General features: G+C 39.2%; 1 protein-coding gene across 7 annotated transcripts in view; it reads right to left on the bottom strand.

Annotated features, from left to right (window-relative positions):
- The window catches only part of ELAPOR2 (endosome-lysosome associated apoptosis and autophagy regulator family member 2), a 222,447-nt gene that overhangs the window by 112,445 nt on the left and 91,845 nt on the right, over positions 1–18,157 (bottom strand). For 4 of the 7 annotated variants that reach the window (XM_061413755.1, XM_061413759.1, XM_061413760.1 and 1 more), the window contains exon 2: positions 794–914. The exons of 2 other annotated variants lie outside the window; for them this stretch is intronic. In XM_061413755.1, coding sequence (XP_061269739.1) covers positions 794–914 — 121 coding nt within the window. Of the gene's footprint in view, positions 1–793; positions 915–8,456; positions 8,479–18,157 lie in introns of those variants that run through there. One more of the 7 variants, XM_061413761.1, reaches the window with a different exon arrangement.

The following is an 18,157-nucleotide window of genomic DNA, read 5'->3' as shown; positions in this document are numbered from 1 at the left end:
CATTTGGAGGACTGTAGAAAAACCAAAATAATCTTTGTCTTACTTCTGGCTTTGAAGTCTAGAATACCACAAGACAACTTTACTGCAGGATCTTATGACTCACCAAATTCAAGGGTTTTTAAAAGTAGAGTCTATAAATGAAAATTAATTTAATGACGTATTTCTGTTAATTCATGTTACACTTCAAACCTGCTTAATTGCTACAAGACAAGCTGTCGAATATGATAGACAAATTCTCTAATTTCTCTGTACATTAAAAAGACAAATTATAATATTTCTATGGCTGAAAAAAAAAACAAAAACAAATCCATTGCCAGGTTAGAGAGTTCTATAGATGTGTGTTGGAGAGGAAAGCACAACAGTGTAACTGTTCTTAATGTCACCAAACCTACAAATGACTAAGAGGGCACATTTTACGCAATGTATTTTTAACAATATTATGTGTACCAAATGCTACTTATGTGTACCAAAACTCTGAAAAGTCCCTTAAAATTTAAAGGAAAAAAATCTATTAAATAGAAATTCTGCCACTCTGCCCTTTAGAATTTCAAGAAAGATAGTAACCAGATTTTTTAAGACAAATAAATGAAAACAACACCCTTTAACACAGCCTGCATCTCCTTTCAGACTTCAGACCCGAGGGCACTCGGTGCTGAGAAAATATGCTTCTGTTCTGCTGGACAGCCATGCTCCCTTTTTCCAAGGCCTTTTATAGGCATCACACTTAACTTCTCAGGCTCATATGAAGGACTTAGGGTTTAACTGGGAAAAAGGTCAAAAAGTCAAGACATACTGCATTCTTTGCCTCTCACTGGGTCAGGCAGGCCAGAGCAGTCCACTGCAGAATTCGGAATGGCAACTCTCCACCTGGAGCCACTGCTATCACATTCTGTATATTCAAAGTGGTAATCTTTCTGCAAATAATCACAAAGACAAGTCTTTGTTAGAGCCAGATTTAATGGGACAACTGTGCTTTCTCAGTCACTCTCAAACCTGCCTGGAAGCCTCATTCCAAACTGCTCTCTCTGGTTGATCCTCATTCTTCCAAGACTCCATCCATATCATGCAGTTTTTTGATAAAAAAAATATATCATGCCACAAATGAACTGACTTGCAAAACAGAAAAGGACTCAGAGACTTAGAAAACAAACATACAGTTGCCAGGGCCAGGGGTGGGAGGGAGGGACAGTTAGGGCATTTGGGAAGGTCATGTGTACACTGCTACATTCTAAACAGATAACCAACAAGGACCTACTGTATAGCACATGGAACTCCACTCAATGTTATGCACCAGCATAGATGGGAGGGAGGTTTGTGGGAGAATGGATACATGTATATATATAGTTGGGTCCCTTCACTGTTCACCTGCAACTACCACAACATTGTTAATTGGCTATGTGTGTTTAGGTCACTCAGTCATGTCTGACTCTCTGTGACCCCATGGACTACAGCCCATCAGGTTCCTCTGTCCATGAAATTCTCCAGCCAAGAATATTGGAGTGGGTTGACATTTTCTTCTCCAGGGGATGTTCCCAAGCCAGGGACTGAACCCAGATCTCCCACACTATAGGCAGATTCTTTATCTGAGCCTCCAGGGTATACCCCAATAAAAATAAAAAGTTTAAAGTTTGAAAAAAAATGTACCATACAAGGTGCTAAGGCTCTGAAGAGGAACATGACAGCCATACACTTAATGGTGTGACCAGGAACCTGTAATCTCACACACCCAAAAGGCAACAGCACACGTCCCTATTTTTGCAGGCTTCTTAAGATCTGAATAATTGATAGATCTGAATAGATGAGCAAAATAACCCTAAGAAATTGAAGGCTGTCACTGTCCTAAGTTTTTCAAAGGAAGAAATAAGAGAATTGTTCCCACAGACCTAGTTTTTCACTGTTTAAAATTTAGCAGAAGGCATAATAATTAATCATCCAAATACTAATTAAACGACTACCAAATTTTAAAGCAGCTCTTCCAGGCTCAATATATCCCCACCACAGCAGACTATCTTCAATCACTGACTGTAAAATAGACCATTTACTACAGTCGCCAAGTAAGACCAACCCACTTGTCTCTGGCCCTTGGTTGTTCTGAACTCTGTCTTCACGTTGACCACCCCTGCTCAGAGCACATCACTGAGACCTTGAGCTGATAGGAATGAGGGAAAAATGTAGCATTTCATTTCACTGTAGCATTTCAAGAATGAGAGAAGTTACAAATCTAGCCCAAAATATTTTCAACTTAATATTTTAGAAGTTGCTAGGTGGTTTCATCTACTCTGTTTATTAATAAGGGGAGTGAATAGAAATATTGTCACATAATCATCAGAAAACTAGGTGTGGGAGGTAGGGAAGTTTGTGTGCATGTGTGTGCGTGTGTGTGTGTGTACACAAAGAAAGAATACCAGTTAAGAGGCAGCTTCTGGAATCAGGTCTGAGTTTGAACTGACATCCTATTCCTCCACATACCATCAATGTGCTATACTGGGCAAGCCACTTTACCTCTCAAAGCATCCATTTTTTTCATTGGTAAAATTAGAATAATAGTATTTCCTATTTTGCATGGCTTTGCAGCAGTAAAATGTTAGCCAGGTTAAGCTCCACTGAGTTAGCACTTATTAGTGGTAGAATTCTTCTTCTTCTTAAAGGCAATGTGGGTACAGAGGGTGATATGCAGGAAGGAACTAACTAGTGGTAATAAGGTAAGGCACAAACTACCTGCATCTCTGTTTCCCCTGCTTCAATATCTGCAAGCTGTTAAAGATAAAACAAAAAGGGACCGAGAGTTAAAGAAGGTATAATCACTGAGCTGGGAGCCAAGGGCTTTATGCTGCATTCAGCAGACTCTCTCCCAGAAATAAGATTCATTATATCCTTCAAGCAATCATCTCTAAATAGGATTTTTTTTCAAATAGGATTTTTTTTTTTTTTTACAAAGCTTGGTAACAGACAATTTGAGATGATGTTATTTGACAAGAATCTGGATTTCTAATATGTTTTACTGCCAACTAAGAACAAATCTACACATGTTTAAAAAAAAATCAATAGAAACCCACAAATGGGAAAGGCTTTCCAGAAGGAAAGATAAGAGGAAGGAGGGAAGAAGGGAGGAAAGGAGAGAGAGAGGGAGGGAGGAAAACACAATGAGGTTCACTAAATTTGACAGCATACAAATGTTAAACACTATACATCAGTAGTCATCCTAAACAAAAGCAAAAAGTAAACAACAAAACGAACTGCCGAAGAAACATACAGCAAAGGTTAATTAACTTAAGAATACCAGGTTTCTGAGTTCTGCAAATGAATGGTGGTGATGGGTGTACAACAATATGAATGTACTCAATGCCTCTGAACTGTATACTTCAAATTATTAAGGTGCTAAATTTGATTGATATATATATATATATATATTTCACCATAATCTTTAAAGTATAAAATACTGGGTTTCTAAAAATCAGTAAGGAAAAGGACAAATAACTATTGGAAATATGGTCAAAGAACACAAGCAATTCATTAAAGAACAACACAAATAGCCAAGTATATGCAATACAGGAGACCTGGGTTTGATCCCTGGGTTGGGAAGATCCCCTGGAGAAGGGAATGGCAACCCACTTCAGTATTCTTGCCTGGAGAGTTCCACAGACAGGGAAGCCTGGAGGGCTACAGCCTATGGGGTCACAAAGAACTTGACACCACTGAGCAACTAACAAAAAATATATATACAAAACAAGTTGAACACTGCCAAAGAAATACAAACAATGATTTTCATCAAGTTGACATGACATTTAAATTTATTTTAAAACTCTCTAATGTAACAGTGCAGTAAAATGAGCACTCATATGTGCTTCCAAAGAGAGAATGAAGTAGTATAGGATTTCTGGGGAGAAACAGTCATTCTGTACCAAGAGCTTTAATGTGTTAAAATAAATTTGACTCCAAAATTCCACCTCTAGCATCTTATCTAAGGTGGGGGGAGTGTTTCATGTGTTCAGTGATTTGTGTACAAAATAGCTCATGAAAACCTTCCTATAGGTTGAGGGAGCCTAATTAAGAGTTTATTATGGAATCTCACATGCACTTTATCTGGAATTTTTCACACATATTTATGTCATTAAATACTCACAATAATTATGTGGATTAGGAAAGACAGTTAACATTATTCCCATTACTCAACTAAAACTCAGAGGTGACTTACTCATACATACCTACCTAGTAAGCAACATAGCTGAGAGCAAAACTCAAGCCTTCCATTTATTTACTAGTGTTTTCAGTTTATATAACGCAATTGTGCTTGAAATAGAATGCTAGTTTTAAAATAGAAGTGGTCAAAGTTTTGAATATAAGAGCCTGATAGTTACAAGTCTAATAAGAATCATAAAGATGTCTCACACTCAGAATACAAGAGGACACAGGTAAGCAGAAACCATGTGATTCTCCCTCTATTTCTATATTAGTTTTCTGCAGATGCTGCCAAAAATTACCACACACGTAAGCCACTTGAGACAAAAGAACTTTATCCTTTTACAGTTCTAGAGGCAAAAAATCCAAACTTGGTATCACTGGGCCAAAATCAAAACATCAACCAGGCTGCCCTCCCTCCGGAGGTTGTGGGGAGAACACTCTCCATGCCTCTTCTGGTTTCTAGTGGCTGCTGCCATTCATTGGTTTGTGGCTGAATCACTCTGGTCTCTACCTCTGTGGTCACACTGCCTTCTCCTCTTCCGTCTGATCTCCTTTTTATCTCATTCTGATAAGACTCTTGTGATTGCATTTAGGGTCCACTGAGATCATTAAAAAAAAAAAAAATCCCCCATCTCAAGATCCATAACCTGTTCACATCTTCAACCTTTTTATCCACAAAAGATAACAACTCATAGGTTCCAGGGGAGAGGATATGAATATCTTTTGAAGGGGAGGGCATTATTCAGCCTACCACGGCCCACCCTCTAGTTTCAAATTTTCATGTCCTTCCCACATGCAAAATACACTCACCACATATCAACATTCCCTAAAAAGTCTCAACCCATTACAGTATCAATTCAAAGGCCAAAACCTCATTTACATCTCATCAGCTCAAAGGTCCCAAATCTAATCATTTAAATCAAGTATCAAGGAGACTCTGGTTATGATCTATAAGGGGGCAAGATTCCTCTCCATCTGCGCACCTATGTTACCTGCTTCCAAAGTCCAGTGGTTTTTGACATTAACAACAGTTATAGACATTCCCACTCAGAACAAGATAAAGTGGAAGAAAGAGAAGGATGATGTCAACCATCTCAAGACATTTCAAAATTCAGTAGGACAAATTACATAACGTTTCAAGGTCTGGGAATAATCCACTATAGTTCATGGCTCCAATCTCTGGGCCCAAGACTCTACCCTCAGAGTCATTCTTCTGAATTTTTTTTTAAATAAAAACATATTTGCAGTTGATTAGTTTTACTGGACTTCTTCTTGCCTGTAAAGTTTTGGGAATCCAACAGCCCTCCTCCATTTCATCCATCTCCATCGTTTTCTTGATGCTGGCAGTATTTCCCCTTTTATCAAAAAGTTTGTGGGTCTCCTGTGCATTTCATTCCATGAGACAGAAGATCTTCCTAAAATCTTTCCTGGATAATCCCATCTGTGTTCCTGGTTTCTGCTAAGACAGTTGAGATCCATGAATCACACACCTAATTTCTTTGACACTAGCAAAAGGTTTTCCAGCCACACTCTGGGCCTTGTCTCCAAAGCATACTCTCCTAACAGTTATGAATTTAGCATCTTTTGCAATTTGCACAGGCTGAGAATTTTCCAAATAATCAAGTCTCGATTTCTTTTTAACAATTCTCCCTTCGATTTCTCTTTCCTCTAACATTTTATTGTAAGCTGTGAAACTTTGCTCAGAAACCTCCCCCGTTGATATTCAAGTTCATCACTTACAAGTGTTACTTACCTTCCACACAACAGGATGAAATTGTTAAACTCTGCCACTATATAACAAAAATCACCTGTCCTCCAATTTCCAACGATGCGTTCCTCATGTTCTTTTTAGCCTTAACCAGTAGCACATTTAAAATTTCTACCAACATTCTGCTAAGGACAATTTAATATTCACTTTTACTACTGTATTTCTCACTTCTTCCTGAATCATCACTGGAAGAATCTTTAACATTCATATTTTTGTCAACAGTCTGTTCTAGGCAGTCTAGGTTTTTTCTATCATGTACTTTAAATTCTTCCAGCTTCTGTTCATTACCCAATTCTAAAGCCACCTGCTCATTTTTAGTTATGTGTTACAGCAACTCCCCACTTTCAGGTAGTAAAATCTGTATTAGTTTTCCTTTGACTGCTGTAACAAATTACCAAAAATTTATCAGCTTAAAGCAACAGAATTTTGTTCTCTTATAATTCTGGAGGCCAGAAGTCCAAAGCCAGCATCACTGAAGTGCCACCCAGGCCACATTCCCTCTGGAGGCCCTCAGGCAAAATCCATTCCTTGCTTCTTCCAGTTTCTGGTGTCTGCCAGCTTCATTGGCTTGCAGCTGCCATCACACCAATCTCTGCCTCTGTGGACACACTGCCTTCTTCTTCCTCCCCGTTGTGACTGCATTTAAGACCCATTCAGATAACCATCTTCATCTCAAGATTCTTATTCACATCTTCACAGTCTTTTTCTAGGCCCTTTTCTCCCCCTGTCATATAAGGTAACATACACAGATTCCAGGGATTAGGACATGGCCACCTTTCTTTGGTAGGAGGAGTAGTATTCAGCCTACCACAATCTCCTACTGCAGAATAGCCTAGACCAGCCATATAGTTGCATAATGGTTTTCCTGTTCCTCTTGTTCCCAGTTATTTGTATTAGGAAGTCTTTCTTTCTCATCTGCATATCCCACTGTAAAGATCCTGGCCCTCATATGTAATTTGTTATCCTCCTTGCAAAATAATGATGCTGAAAAGTATGGCATGAATTTCAAATGAAGCAAGACCTCTGAATAAAATAGCCAAGCTCAAGAAAACTCTGTCACCATGGCCTCTGTGTTATTCAGGTTGCCAGTTATGAAATGAGAATAGAAGTAAGTACACAGAAAAGGTATGTTGTGTTTTCTGGATGCAGTGGTAGATGTCATATGCCAATTAATCTTCCTATGATTCTTTATTCTACCTGCCTCCTCTAAAATACCCTTGAAATCTAAAGAGGCACAGCTATTGTTAAGTTACAAAATTCTTAGCACTCCAGCAGGAAACTGTAATGTGTTTATTTATAATTTAAAAACACTGAAATGCAAACATACTTCATGCAGAGGGCAGCACTTGGGGTCAGAAATTTAGACTGCAGCCCCTACCTGATGGGTTTTATTTTTTAAATTATTTAATAGGCTATTTCATCTAGGCCAGTAATAATTTTTTAAATCTACTTCTGAAGTCAACCCTAAACTCAAAGCAGAGATCTAAGAAATAGTGTGATGCAGTAAAATCACTCAAGATACAATATACACTCCCCAAATATTTTGAATGGTATTCAAGGTACTGAATAAAGAGAGCTACAGCACATTCATTTTCAGATTTATAGATAATACCTCATAACTCTAGCCACAGACCTAAATAGATATTGAACTACATGGATCCCTTGGAAATGGGAATTTGGGGGGTATCAAAGAGAAATTAAAAAGAAAATGTAAATTTTTTCTAATGTAGATATAAAATTAATATGTCAAATATTTTATTTAAGTCATTAACTAACAAGTCAATCCAGAAATAAGCCATTGTCACCAGTTCAAAGGAGAACTCAAAAGAACACATAGCAGCTGCCAACCAGGAAAGTGAAATGAACTAAGAGACGCAGAACTGGGAAATATCCTAAGGGCAATAATCAATTACATTCCAAAAAATACAATGGATTTTCATTTCTATGGACAGGAATCATTTGTATTCTTATCAATTTCAGTACTGCAAAATAGTTCAAAGTCAGGGAACGATGCAAACTTATACAGAAACTGATCAGTCAGAAAGGTGCTCTAAACAGGTCAGTCATCTTTTCTGCCTATTTCAACATGTTTCACAATTTTGCTGACAAGAGGAAAAGTTCCTGTCAATTTTTGCAACATTACAGGGCTCCTGACACTTTATCACCAAACATAATGATGTGAGTCAGAGCACACTCTAAACAGCAGAACATCCGCTCACAAGCCACACTCTAAATTATAAACTGGAGGAAGGGCTTGTCGTGACCCCACTCAGGGGATGGCAGTTATTTAGACAAGTCTGCAAATCACCAAACACTGGGGAATGAAAATACTGCCTCAAATAACAAAATGATGGGACACTCTGAAAATTCAACATTGTAAATATATGGGAACCAAGGAAACAACCCAAAAAGAAATAGAGCATGGAATTACTCCTGATGAGAGTGGATGAAAAATTGTGGCTCGCCATCTGCAAGAACAAAGTCACCAGCTACTGCAGACACTGACCTTCAACACCTCTGAAAGGAGTTCAGGATGGAGATCAGAAATAAGGCACTCTGTGCTCTGGGAAAAAAAACAGAACAGGCCTGCAGATATACATTTTTAGAAGATTTTATGAGTCTAATTTCCTGCATCTTCTCATATCTAGAAAAGCACTAAAATCATTACTAGCAGCCACCTTTTCTCAAAATGTGTTAACTGCATGTACCCTCTTTATCAAAATCACATACATCCTGCCCTTTTCTCTTACCCCTTAGGAGCAGTCCCTCAGAGCTCTCTGAGAGGCTGTCTCCCAGGGTATAGCCTTTATTTTGCCCCAAACAAAACTTAACTCATAACTCTCATGTTGAGCATTTTGTTTTTTCAGTAGACAGCAAATGCTTAAGAGAAGATTATTCCTCAATACAAATCATGATAACACACACACACACACACATTCACTCACAAATCAAGTATAGGCACAAACTCCCAAATTGTGCTTTCTTACACCTAAACAGAAAATGTCAGGATACACCCAAATAAATATTAGCTACTTAAAGTAGCCCCTACAAAAGACTGTTTCCTTGACCAATCATCAGTCAGCCTCCTCTGAACGCTCTTCCCAATGAAGCCTTGACCTCTGGGCTTCTGTGATCATCTCTGCATCACCCAGTTTTATCAAGAATCCTGTCAAGTCAGTTTAGATAGAATCCCCCTTTACTCTTGATGCTTCCTCTTAGTAATTTTCCATCCACTGACCCTCACCCTGCTCCTTGGATATAAATCCCCACTTGCTTATGCTATATTTGAGCCTGAGGTCTCTTAAACCCCATTGCAATAGTTCTTGAATAAAATCTGTTTTTACCATTTTAACTACTGACCACTGGCTTTCTCTGACACCCTTAATGCAAAAGTCATTTATATTACAAAAGACTTATAGGTCTCACAGAAAATCTGGAGTATCATCTCTCAATTATAATGACAGTTGCTATAGTTTAACTACACATAGGCTAGACAATGTTTTGAGTATATCTCACATATGAAAATAATATGCATATATGTATATATGTTCTTGACATTATATTGACAATAGTGAAAGTCGCTCAGTTGTGTCTCTTTGCAACCCAATGGACTGTACAGTCCATGGAATTCTCCAGGCCAGAATATTGAAGTGGGTAGCCTTTCCCTTCTCCAGGGGAATCTTCCCAACCCAAGGATCGAACCCAGGTCTCCCGCACTGTAGGAGGATTCTTCACCAGCTGAGCCACAAGGAAAGCCCATATTGACAATAAATATATAGTATTTATATACTGCCATTAACATATATCATTTATCATGCTTTATACCTATATTAGGGCTTCCCAGGTGGCTCAGTGGGTAAAGGATCCGCCTGTAAAGCATGAGATGCAGGTTCAATTCCTGGGTTGGGAAGATCCCCAGGAGGAGGGCATGACAACCCACTCCATTATTCTTGCCTGGAGAATCTCATAAACAGAGGAGCCTGGTGGGCTATGGTCCACAGGGTCACAAAGAGTTGGACATGACTGAAGTGCCTGAGCACACAAACCTACATTAATATATTTCATTTTCATACATGAACATCAATTTATATCATTCTGGCTCAACTGGTAAAGAATCTGCCTGCAATGCAGGCTACCTGGGTTTGACCCCTGGGTTGGGAAGATCCCCTGGAGAAGGGAAAGGCTACTCACTCCAGTATTCTGGCCTGGAGAATTCCATGCATCCATGGGGTTGCAAAGATTCGGACAAGACTGAGTGACTTTCACTTGATCACTTACTACATGACACTTTAGTTATTAAGTAAGTACTATGGCCTAAATGCCATGGGGGAGATTTAAAATATATATAGCACACAGTCTTTTTACTCAATAAGTTTATGTTTTTGTTGGAGCACCAAGACAGACAGACACACACACACACATACCCTATATAATTTTATAAGAAAGCAGAAAGATTGAGGCTTCCATGTTGAACAGTGGCATTACAAGACAATGGACAAATTAAAACTGTATAAGGTGAAAAAAAAAATTACCAATAAAAATCTCTCAACTCTACCAGAAAATAAAACAGGTACCACTTTCAATAAACTCATCACAGCCAATTTTTCCTTAAGCCCTTATAAGTTACCCATTTCTTAGCAATCAAATGGCTTGCACTTTAGGGATCATTTTCTAGAAAAATAGGGTAGAATATGCATGATATGACCTCATTATATCATGACTTCAGTCAGAAGAAATTTCTGTGATCTTGAACCACCTGAAAAGGCTTTGAGGAGAAAGCCCTGGAAGACAGGTGGGGTTTGTAACTGCTCTAGTGCTTATCAGTTCCTTCATAACTAGCAAGTCTAATAGGGTGTGATAAACAGTGAGGCCAAGTCTGAAGATAATATGCCTAAAGACATGCAGTGAAATACATTAGCCTAAGACGGGTGAGGGAGTAAGTGAACTAAGGAAAGAACAAACGAACCAACGAGATGTACTCATGTCAGTGACTCTCCTACGAGCAAATCAGGTCCCTGATGCTCCCTGCCTCCCCTGTGCAGTCAGTTCAGAGCTGACCAAAGTTAATTATAATGATCCAGTAGATGAGCACATATTCAAGTTTATAGAGTCAAAAGCAATAGAGACAGAAGAAGAATAAGTGCTGATATCTAAGAGAACATACACAGAGGAAAGAGACCCAAAAAAGCAAACATAATTCTTTTCCTCAAATGAGGCTCCTTCTCTTTGAGTATTTTTATGTGAAATGCTAACAACAGCATAGTCTTGTATTTGATGAGACTGCAACTCCTCTTGGAGCAAGGCCCTCAAATTTAAGTCTCAGCAAAGTGTGTGACACCGTATTTGAGAGAGCGAGACACCAGGAAGGAAAAAGAGAAAGCATGAGACTGTAGTGCTCAGCACAAACGTTCCAGCTCCAGTTCCCACGGGTGAGGGCATACAGCCTACTACGTGGGAAGGTCAAACACAGGAGGATGCTCAGTGCAGACACACATGTGACATAACAAAAACGTCCTTAGCCTACATGACCAAGTACATAAGCACACAGCATTGTGCAGAAACATTCATACCCAGACTTTTTATAGAAGGAACATGAAGTTAGTTACTATGGGAACCTAAGGCTAAGTAAAGCAATATGTATCTGATCTATTTATGACACATCCTCTTCTCTACATTTGCAGACATGATGGCTTTTAGAAACTATTTTGAAAATATTCATGTTTTGAACCTGAGTTCAATATCTGTCTTTGTAAACAAGGCCTTATAGGTACTCAACTTATTTTGTCATTCAATAAATATTCACTGCACGTCTCCCCCATGACACTGTGGAGATGCTGCAGATACCGCGAGAAATGAAGCAGCTCCCTGCTCTCACGGGACTTACACTTTAGTATGAACAGAAGTGCCCATGTCGATGGACATCTAGGTTGCTTCCATGTCTCAGCTGTTGTAAATAGTGCTGTAGTGAAAACTGGGGTGCAGGTATCTTTTTGAATTATGGTTTTCTTCAGATATATACCCAGCAATGGGATTGCTGGAGCAAATGACAGCTTTTTTTTAGTTTTCTAAGGACACAGAAGCAAACCTAAGTGTTCACTGATGGAGAAATGGATAAAGAAGATGTGGTACATACATACAATGGAACATTACTCAGCTGTAAAAAAGGACAAAATAACGTCATTTGTAGCAACATGGATGGACCTAGAGATTGTCATACAGACTGAAGTGAGTCAGACAGAGAAAAACAAATATGTGACCCCAGAGACGGCAGCCCACCAGGCTCCGCCATCCCTGGGATTCTCCAGGCAAGAACACTGGAGTGGGGTGCCATTTTCTTTTCCAATGCATGAAAGTGAAAAGTGAAAGTGAAGTCGCTCAGTCGTGCCCGGCTCTTAGCGACCCCGTGGACTGCAGCCTACCAGGCTCCTCCGTCCATGGGATTTTCCAGGCAAGAGTACTGGAGTGGGGTGCCATTGCCTTCTCTGATAAAAAAGGACAAAACAATGTCATTTGTAGCAACATGGATGGACCTAGAGATTGTCATACAGAGTGAAGTAAGTCAGACAGAGAAAAACAAATATAGTGTGATATTGCTTAAATAAGTTATCTTTTTTAAAATGGTACAATGAACCTATTCACAAAGAGAGTCACAGATGTAGAGAACAAACCTGTGGTCACCAAGGGGGAAAGGAAGGAGGGATAAATTGGGAGATTGAGATAGGCTTGTATTTACACACTGCTATATATAAATCAGATAAGTACTAAGGACCTACTATAAAGCACAGGGAACTCTACTCACTACTTCATAATGACCTATGGAGAGAGAGATATATATATATAAAATATATTATATATATATAGCTGATTCACTTTGCTGTACAGCAAAAACTAACATAACACTGTAAATAAACTATACTCCAATAAAAATGTTTTTTAAAAAGAAGTGCCCAGGGTTTCTTGGCAGAATCCAGCTTAGACCATTTTCTTTCTCTGGCTCTCAGTCCAAACTGATAAAGATATACAACGGGCTAGTCCTTGTCTCCCCTCTGTCTGTGCCAAACCTAAGACCACAAGCAACTCAGGTGCCTCCTAAGTTATGCTTGTAGTCTTACATCCCATTTCTCATATTTTCATTGTTCTGGATAAAGGGGAACCAGCCACATCTCCTGCACTGTCATGGGACATCAGGAAAAGTTGCAAAGAATATTCTAAAACAAGTTTGGAAAAAGTGACAGACTTTATTTTCTTGGGCTCCAAGATCACTGAAGATGGTGACTGCAGCCATTAAATTAAAAGACACTTACTCCTTGGAAGAAAAGCTATGACAAACCTAGACAGCAGACACATTACTTGGCTGACAAAGGTCCGTATAGTCAAAACTATGGTTTTTCCAGTAGTCATGTATGGATGTGAGAGTTGGACCATAAAGAAGGCTGAGCACCGAAGGCTGATGCTTTTGAACTGTGGTGTTGGAGAAGAGTCTTGAGAGTCCCTTGGACTGCAAGGAGATCAAACTAGTCAATCCTAAAGGAAATCAACCCTGAATATTCATTGGAAAGACGGATGCTAAAGCTGAAGTTCCAGTACTTTGGCCACCTGATGCGAAGAACTGACTCATTAGCAAAGATCCTGATGCTGGGAAAGATTGAAGGCAACAGAAGGGGGACGACAGAGGATGAGACGGTTGGATGGCATCACCAAGTCAATGGACATGAGTTTGAACAAACTCCAGGAGACAGTGATGGACAAGGAAGCCTGGTGTGCTGCAGTCCATGGGGTCACAAAGAGTCGGACAGGACTGAATGACTGAACAACAATACAACAAAACAAGTCTACCCAAATAGAAATGAAGGAAAATGTCAAAGTCCTTAAGACTGCAGATAATCTCTATTATCGATGTTAGATATATTAGTTTAAAAAAAAACTTCATAGAAAATGCTGAGGAAAATGTTATGTCCTTGAACTAAAGGTCTTTAAACACCCATCATTATTATTTTACCATCTAATTATATTTAAACTTGCTCAATTATCCCTATTCCCCAAAACCCATAAAAAATGGAGATTCTCAAAAAAGTAGAGAGAAAAGGAATAAAAATAATATAAATGACAAAAATAAAGAGGCTAGAAGTGAAAAGCACAATGCAGGTGTCAATAATTTGGAAGACAGGACACCTAGGTGAACTCTAGCAGACTTATGAAAGCAAAACAGCTAAGGACTGCACATCCAGACAGTAACAAGAAGAAAGCTGACATGAGCCACAGAAAGACTTAGAATTGAAGGCATCAAACATCTCAAAGCAAACAAAGCTGACAAACAGAAAGACTGAAAATCTGTTTTAAAATGTAGACTCTTCCATTCCCTTTCAATCATGACAAGAGAAAAAAATTATTTGCTCCAGAAAAGTTGAACTAGAAAGGTTACAGATTCAGGGGCATCAAGTGCAGCAGATGGAAGAAAAGGCAGTTTATCAAAAACAAGGGACTGTGTGCACACCTGCATACTAATGACAAGACCCACCCCAAACCCTCCCCTGAAACACAAGCCCAGCACACTGTCCTTCCACCTGAACTGCCTCCCCCAAACTAGTAGCCACCTTTCTCCTTCCCAAAAGGTGCCCTTGATAGATGGTATGCCTCACATCAGGACCCTTACCCCTGCATTTCAACTGATTTTCACATCTGCTTATCCTAGAAATGAGACTTGCTGGAACCTAACTTTTATCCACAATATCACTGTTATTCATAAAAACACTAATGACATTTGCAGAATCCTATAAGTGCTCCAAAATAATTTTCATTACATTATCCTACTTGAATTAGTCTGAAGCACAACCCTGCGTAGTAAGTAAGTGTCCTGTCTCCATCCTCACAGCCAATGTCAAATTTCAGTCACCATCTTCTGCCATCTGAATGACTACCAACAACCTAACTGGCCTCCTGCTTCTGCTCTTATGTACATCCACGACACTCTGCAGCCAGTTCTCATTATGTCATCCCTGCTCAAAATCCTGCAACAACTTCAAATTAGCCAGAGGACAAAGTCCATAATCTTAGCATAGCATGAAAAGCCTTTCTTGATTCATGTTCTCTCTGCTTCCTCAAGTTTTATTTCTCAATCTTCTGCATATGTGAAACACTGAAACACAGAATAAAATATATTATGTTCTTCCTTCCCTCCGTCCCCTAAACATGACTTATTCTCAGTGTGGAAGGCTTCCTCTTTGCCCAGACCCTGTAACAGCATAAAGGAATCTCCATAATCACAAAGCACTGTGTAGCAGGTTCTCCTTCAGGCCATACCTAACACTGGCAGGACCAGGGGCAACAGTATAAACTGAAATGCCCTTCATCCTCTACACTCACCACACACCTTAAACAGCCAGCCTCCTCATATACAAGTGGTGACACCTACCAGCACATTCAAGCTCTGTCAGTGCCCCTCCCACAATAACACCATCTACACTCAGGAGTATGGACCTGAAAAAAGCCACTGATCACCCTGGAAGCAGACCTGGGACTTATAAGCATGCAATTGTAAAGTCACGTTAGCCAAAGTATTGTATAAAAGGGCGGGGAAAGAAGGAAATGTGACATCTAGGTGGGCACATCTCCTTAGCACATAGATTACAAGGCAGGTGGGGGAACACAGCCACAAGAAGCCCAGAGGGGGGCCCTCTGCAGCAGAGACAAGGTAGAGGCCCCTTTTGCCTTGTCTAAAGGTTGATACAGTCTGCGCCGAGTCCGCCGGTCCGCGCTCTGTCCAGGCCCGCGCCTCCACCCGCTCCACAGCCGGCACCATGCGCGAGATCGTGCACATCCAGGCGGGCCAGTGCGGCAACCAGATCGGCGCCAAGTTTAAAAATAAAAAGAAAAAAAAAATAAAATAAAGGTTGATATTGATCTCTCTTATGGGCTTCCCTGGTGGCTCAGATGGTAAAGAATCTGCCTGCAATGTGGAAGACCTGGGTTCTATTCCTGGGTTGGGAAGATCCCTGGAGAAGGGAGTGGCTACCCACTCCAGTATTCTAGCCTGGAGAATTCCATGGACAGAAATGCCAGACATGCTACAGTCCATGGGGTCACAAAGACTTGGACACAGATCTCTGCTTACATAACAAGATCCAAAGAAAAGAGCAGTAGGAAGACAGCTACTACTTCAATAGACAGAATTTCCAGGGATGGCAAGAAAATTGGCCTACGTCTTGAAGGGTTCTTGGGTAGAGGTAATTTTTTCTTCTTTTTTTCCTCTTTCCTTTTTTCTTTTTTTTTTGGCCTCACCCAAAATAAAAATGTAAAATCATAGATAAAAGTCCAATGTTCCAAAAAAATAAGAAATCTCAGAAATTGATTTTTATGTCTAACAACATATGGTTGTGAGCTTATATGTATATAAAATCCAAATTTTTCTACATTAATCAGGCTGAAACCGAAAAGGTACCTTTGCTTCTGCAAAATTTGAGCAACAACTTACTATTTAACAAGCACCAAGAGAAACTGCATCAAAAGTTTCAGACATGTACTAAACATAACCCATGACACATCAATTCCACTTCTACTTCTGGACACATAACCCACAGAAACCATAATAGGTTTACATCATAGCATTATTTAAAATCATAAAAAACTTGAAAACACTCTAAATGGGCAACAACAAGGGGCTGGTTAATAAATTATTGTGCATGCATGATGGATTTTATATAGTCCATGCTAAAATGATAAAGTCATTACCATATTTGTGATAAAATTATAACATTTAAGTATAATATAAAAATTATACAAAATAATATGTCTGAACTTGTAGGCATGGATATGTAGTAATACAGAGAAAAGTTACTGTGGGTATGTATACCAAAAAATTGACAGCAGTAAACTGAGTAGAGGATGTAGCGATTTTTTTAAATTCAAGTACAGTTCATTTACAATGTTGTGTCAGTTTCTGGTATACAGCAAAATGATTCCGTTATATTCTTTTTCATACTCTTTTCCATTATGGCTTATTACAGGATATGTGTCTCCCTGTGCTATACAGTAGGACCTTGTTTTTTGGAACATAGTGATCTTTATTTTCTCTTTTGTGACTCTGTATTTTTAAATTGTGCTACAGTTCTTAATAAAAATGTACTTCTTCCCCTAAATTTGGGTATCTGCTTTGCCAAGCAAGACACACACACACACACACAAAATGCTCCTGTTTCTTCTGACTTTAAAATAAGTATCTGATGGGACTTGTAAAAATTCAAAGCACACCACTGAAAGATTATTCTATTACCATGCATTAGCCTTTCTGATGGGTGTCATCATTAGCAAGGCTTTAAGGGCAAAGGCCACAAGACATAGGTTGTAAGTTCTGTAGAAGGCAGCATGGGAAAGAAGCCCCAGACCTGAAGTACTGTACAAGCAGGCAGAAAGAAAGATTTTAAGTAAATATAAAGAAGATAAAGAAAAGCAGGAGAGTTGGCTGGGAGAAAAAGAGAACGAGACAGTGGAGAAACTCTGACTACACAGTTTGCTGATTTCACAGTTTGGTTCAGGAAAGGGAAAACTCCACACTTTAACTCACCTAAGCCACTGGCAGAGTTCAGAGAGAAAAGACTTATAAAACACAATTTAAATTCAAATTTAATTCTTGTCAGTGCTGCCACTTGAAATTGAGCTTTACTTGTTAAGAGTCTACAAAAATAGCATAGGTGATAAAAGGCTCCGAGAATTTTGACATCCAAATCATGTTTTTGCTTACAAACTGTGTGAGCTTAATAAAAACAAACTAGTTATTTAAGTTCTTTTGAACTCAACTGACCCTATAAGAATCTCTCAAATTAACAGATTTTTTTTTTTTTTACTAGTATAATCCTGATACCTATTATCGGGCTTCTCTGCTGGCTCAGTGGTAAAGAACCGCCTGCCAATGCAGGACACAGGTTGGATCCCTGGGTCAGGACGATCCCCTTGAGAAGGAAACAGCAACTCCCTCCAGTATTCTTGCATGGGAAATCCCATGGACAGAGGAGCCTGGCAGGCTATAGTCTATGGGCTTGCAAAGAGTCAGACATTACTTAGTGATTAAACAACAACAATGCCTATTATCATAACCACACTCCTAAGAAACAAACTTTTAAAATCTGTTAAGAGAGTTTTTTTATAAAAATGAGAAAGAGTAGATACCTGCTGATCTATCTGGCTAGCATCCTTTTCCCATTTCTTCATATA

Source organism: Bos javanicus, chromosome 4, assembly GCF_032452875.1.
Source record: "Bos javanicus breed banteng chromosome 4, ARS-OSU_banteng_1.0, whole genome shotgun sequence".
NCBI classification, from domain to species: domain Eukaryota; kingdom Metazoa; phylum Chordata; class Mammalia; order Artiodactyla; family Bovidae; genus Bos; species Bos javanicus.
This window is presented reverse-complemented; position numbering and strand designations above follow the sequence as displayed.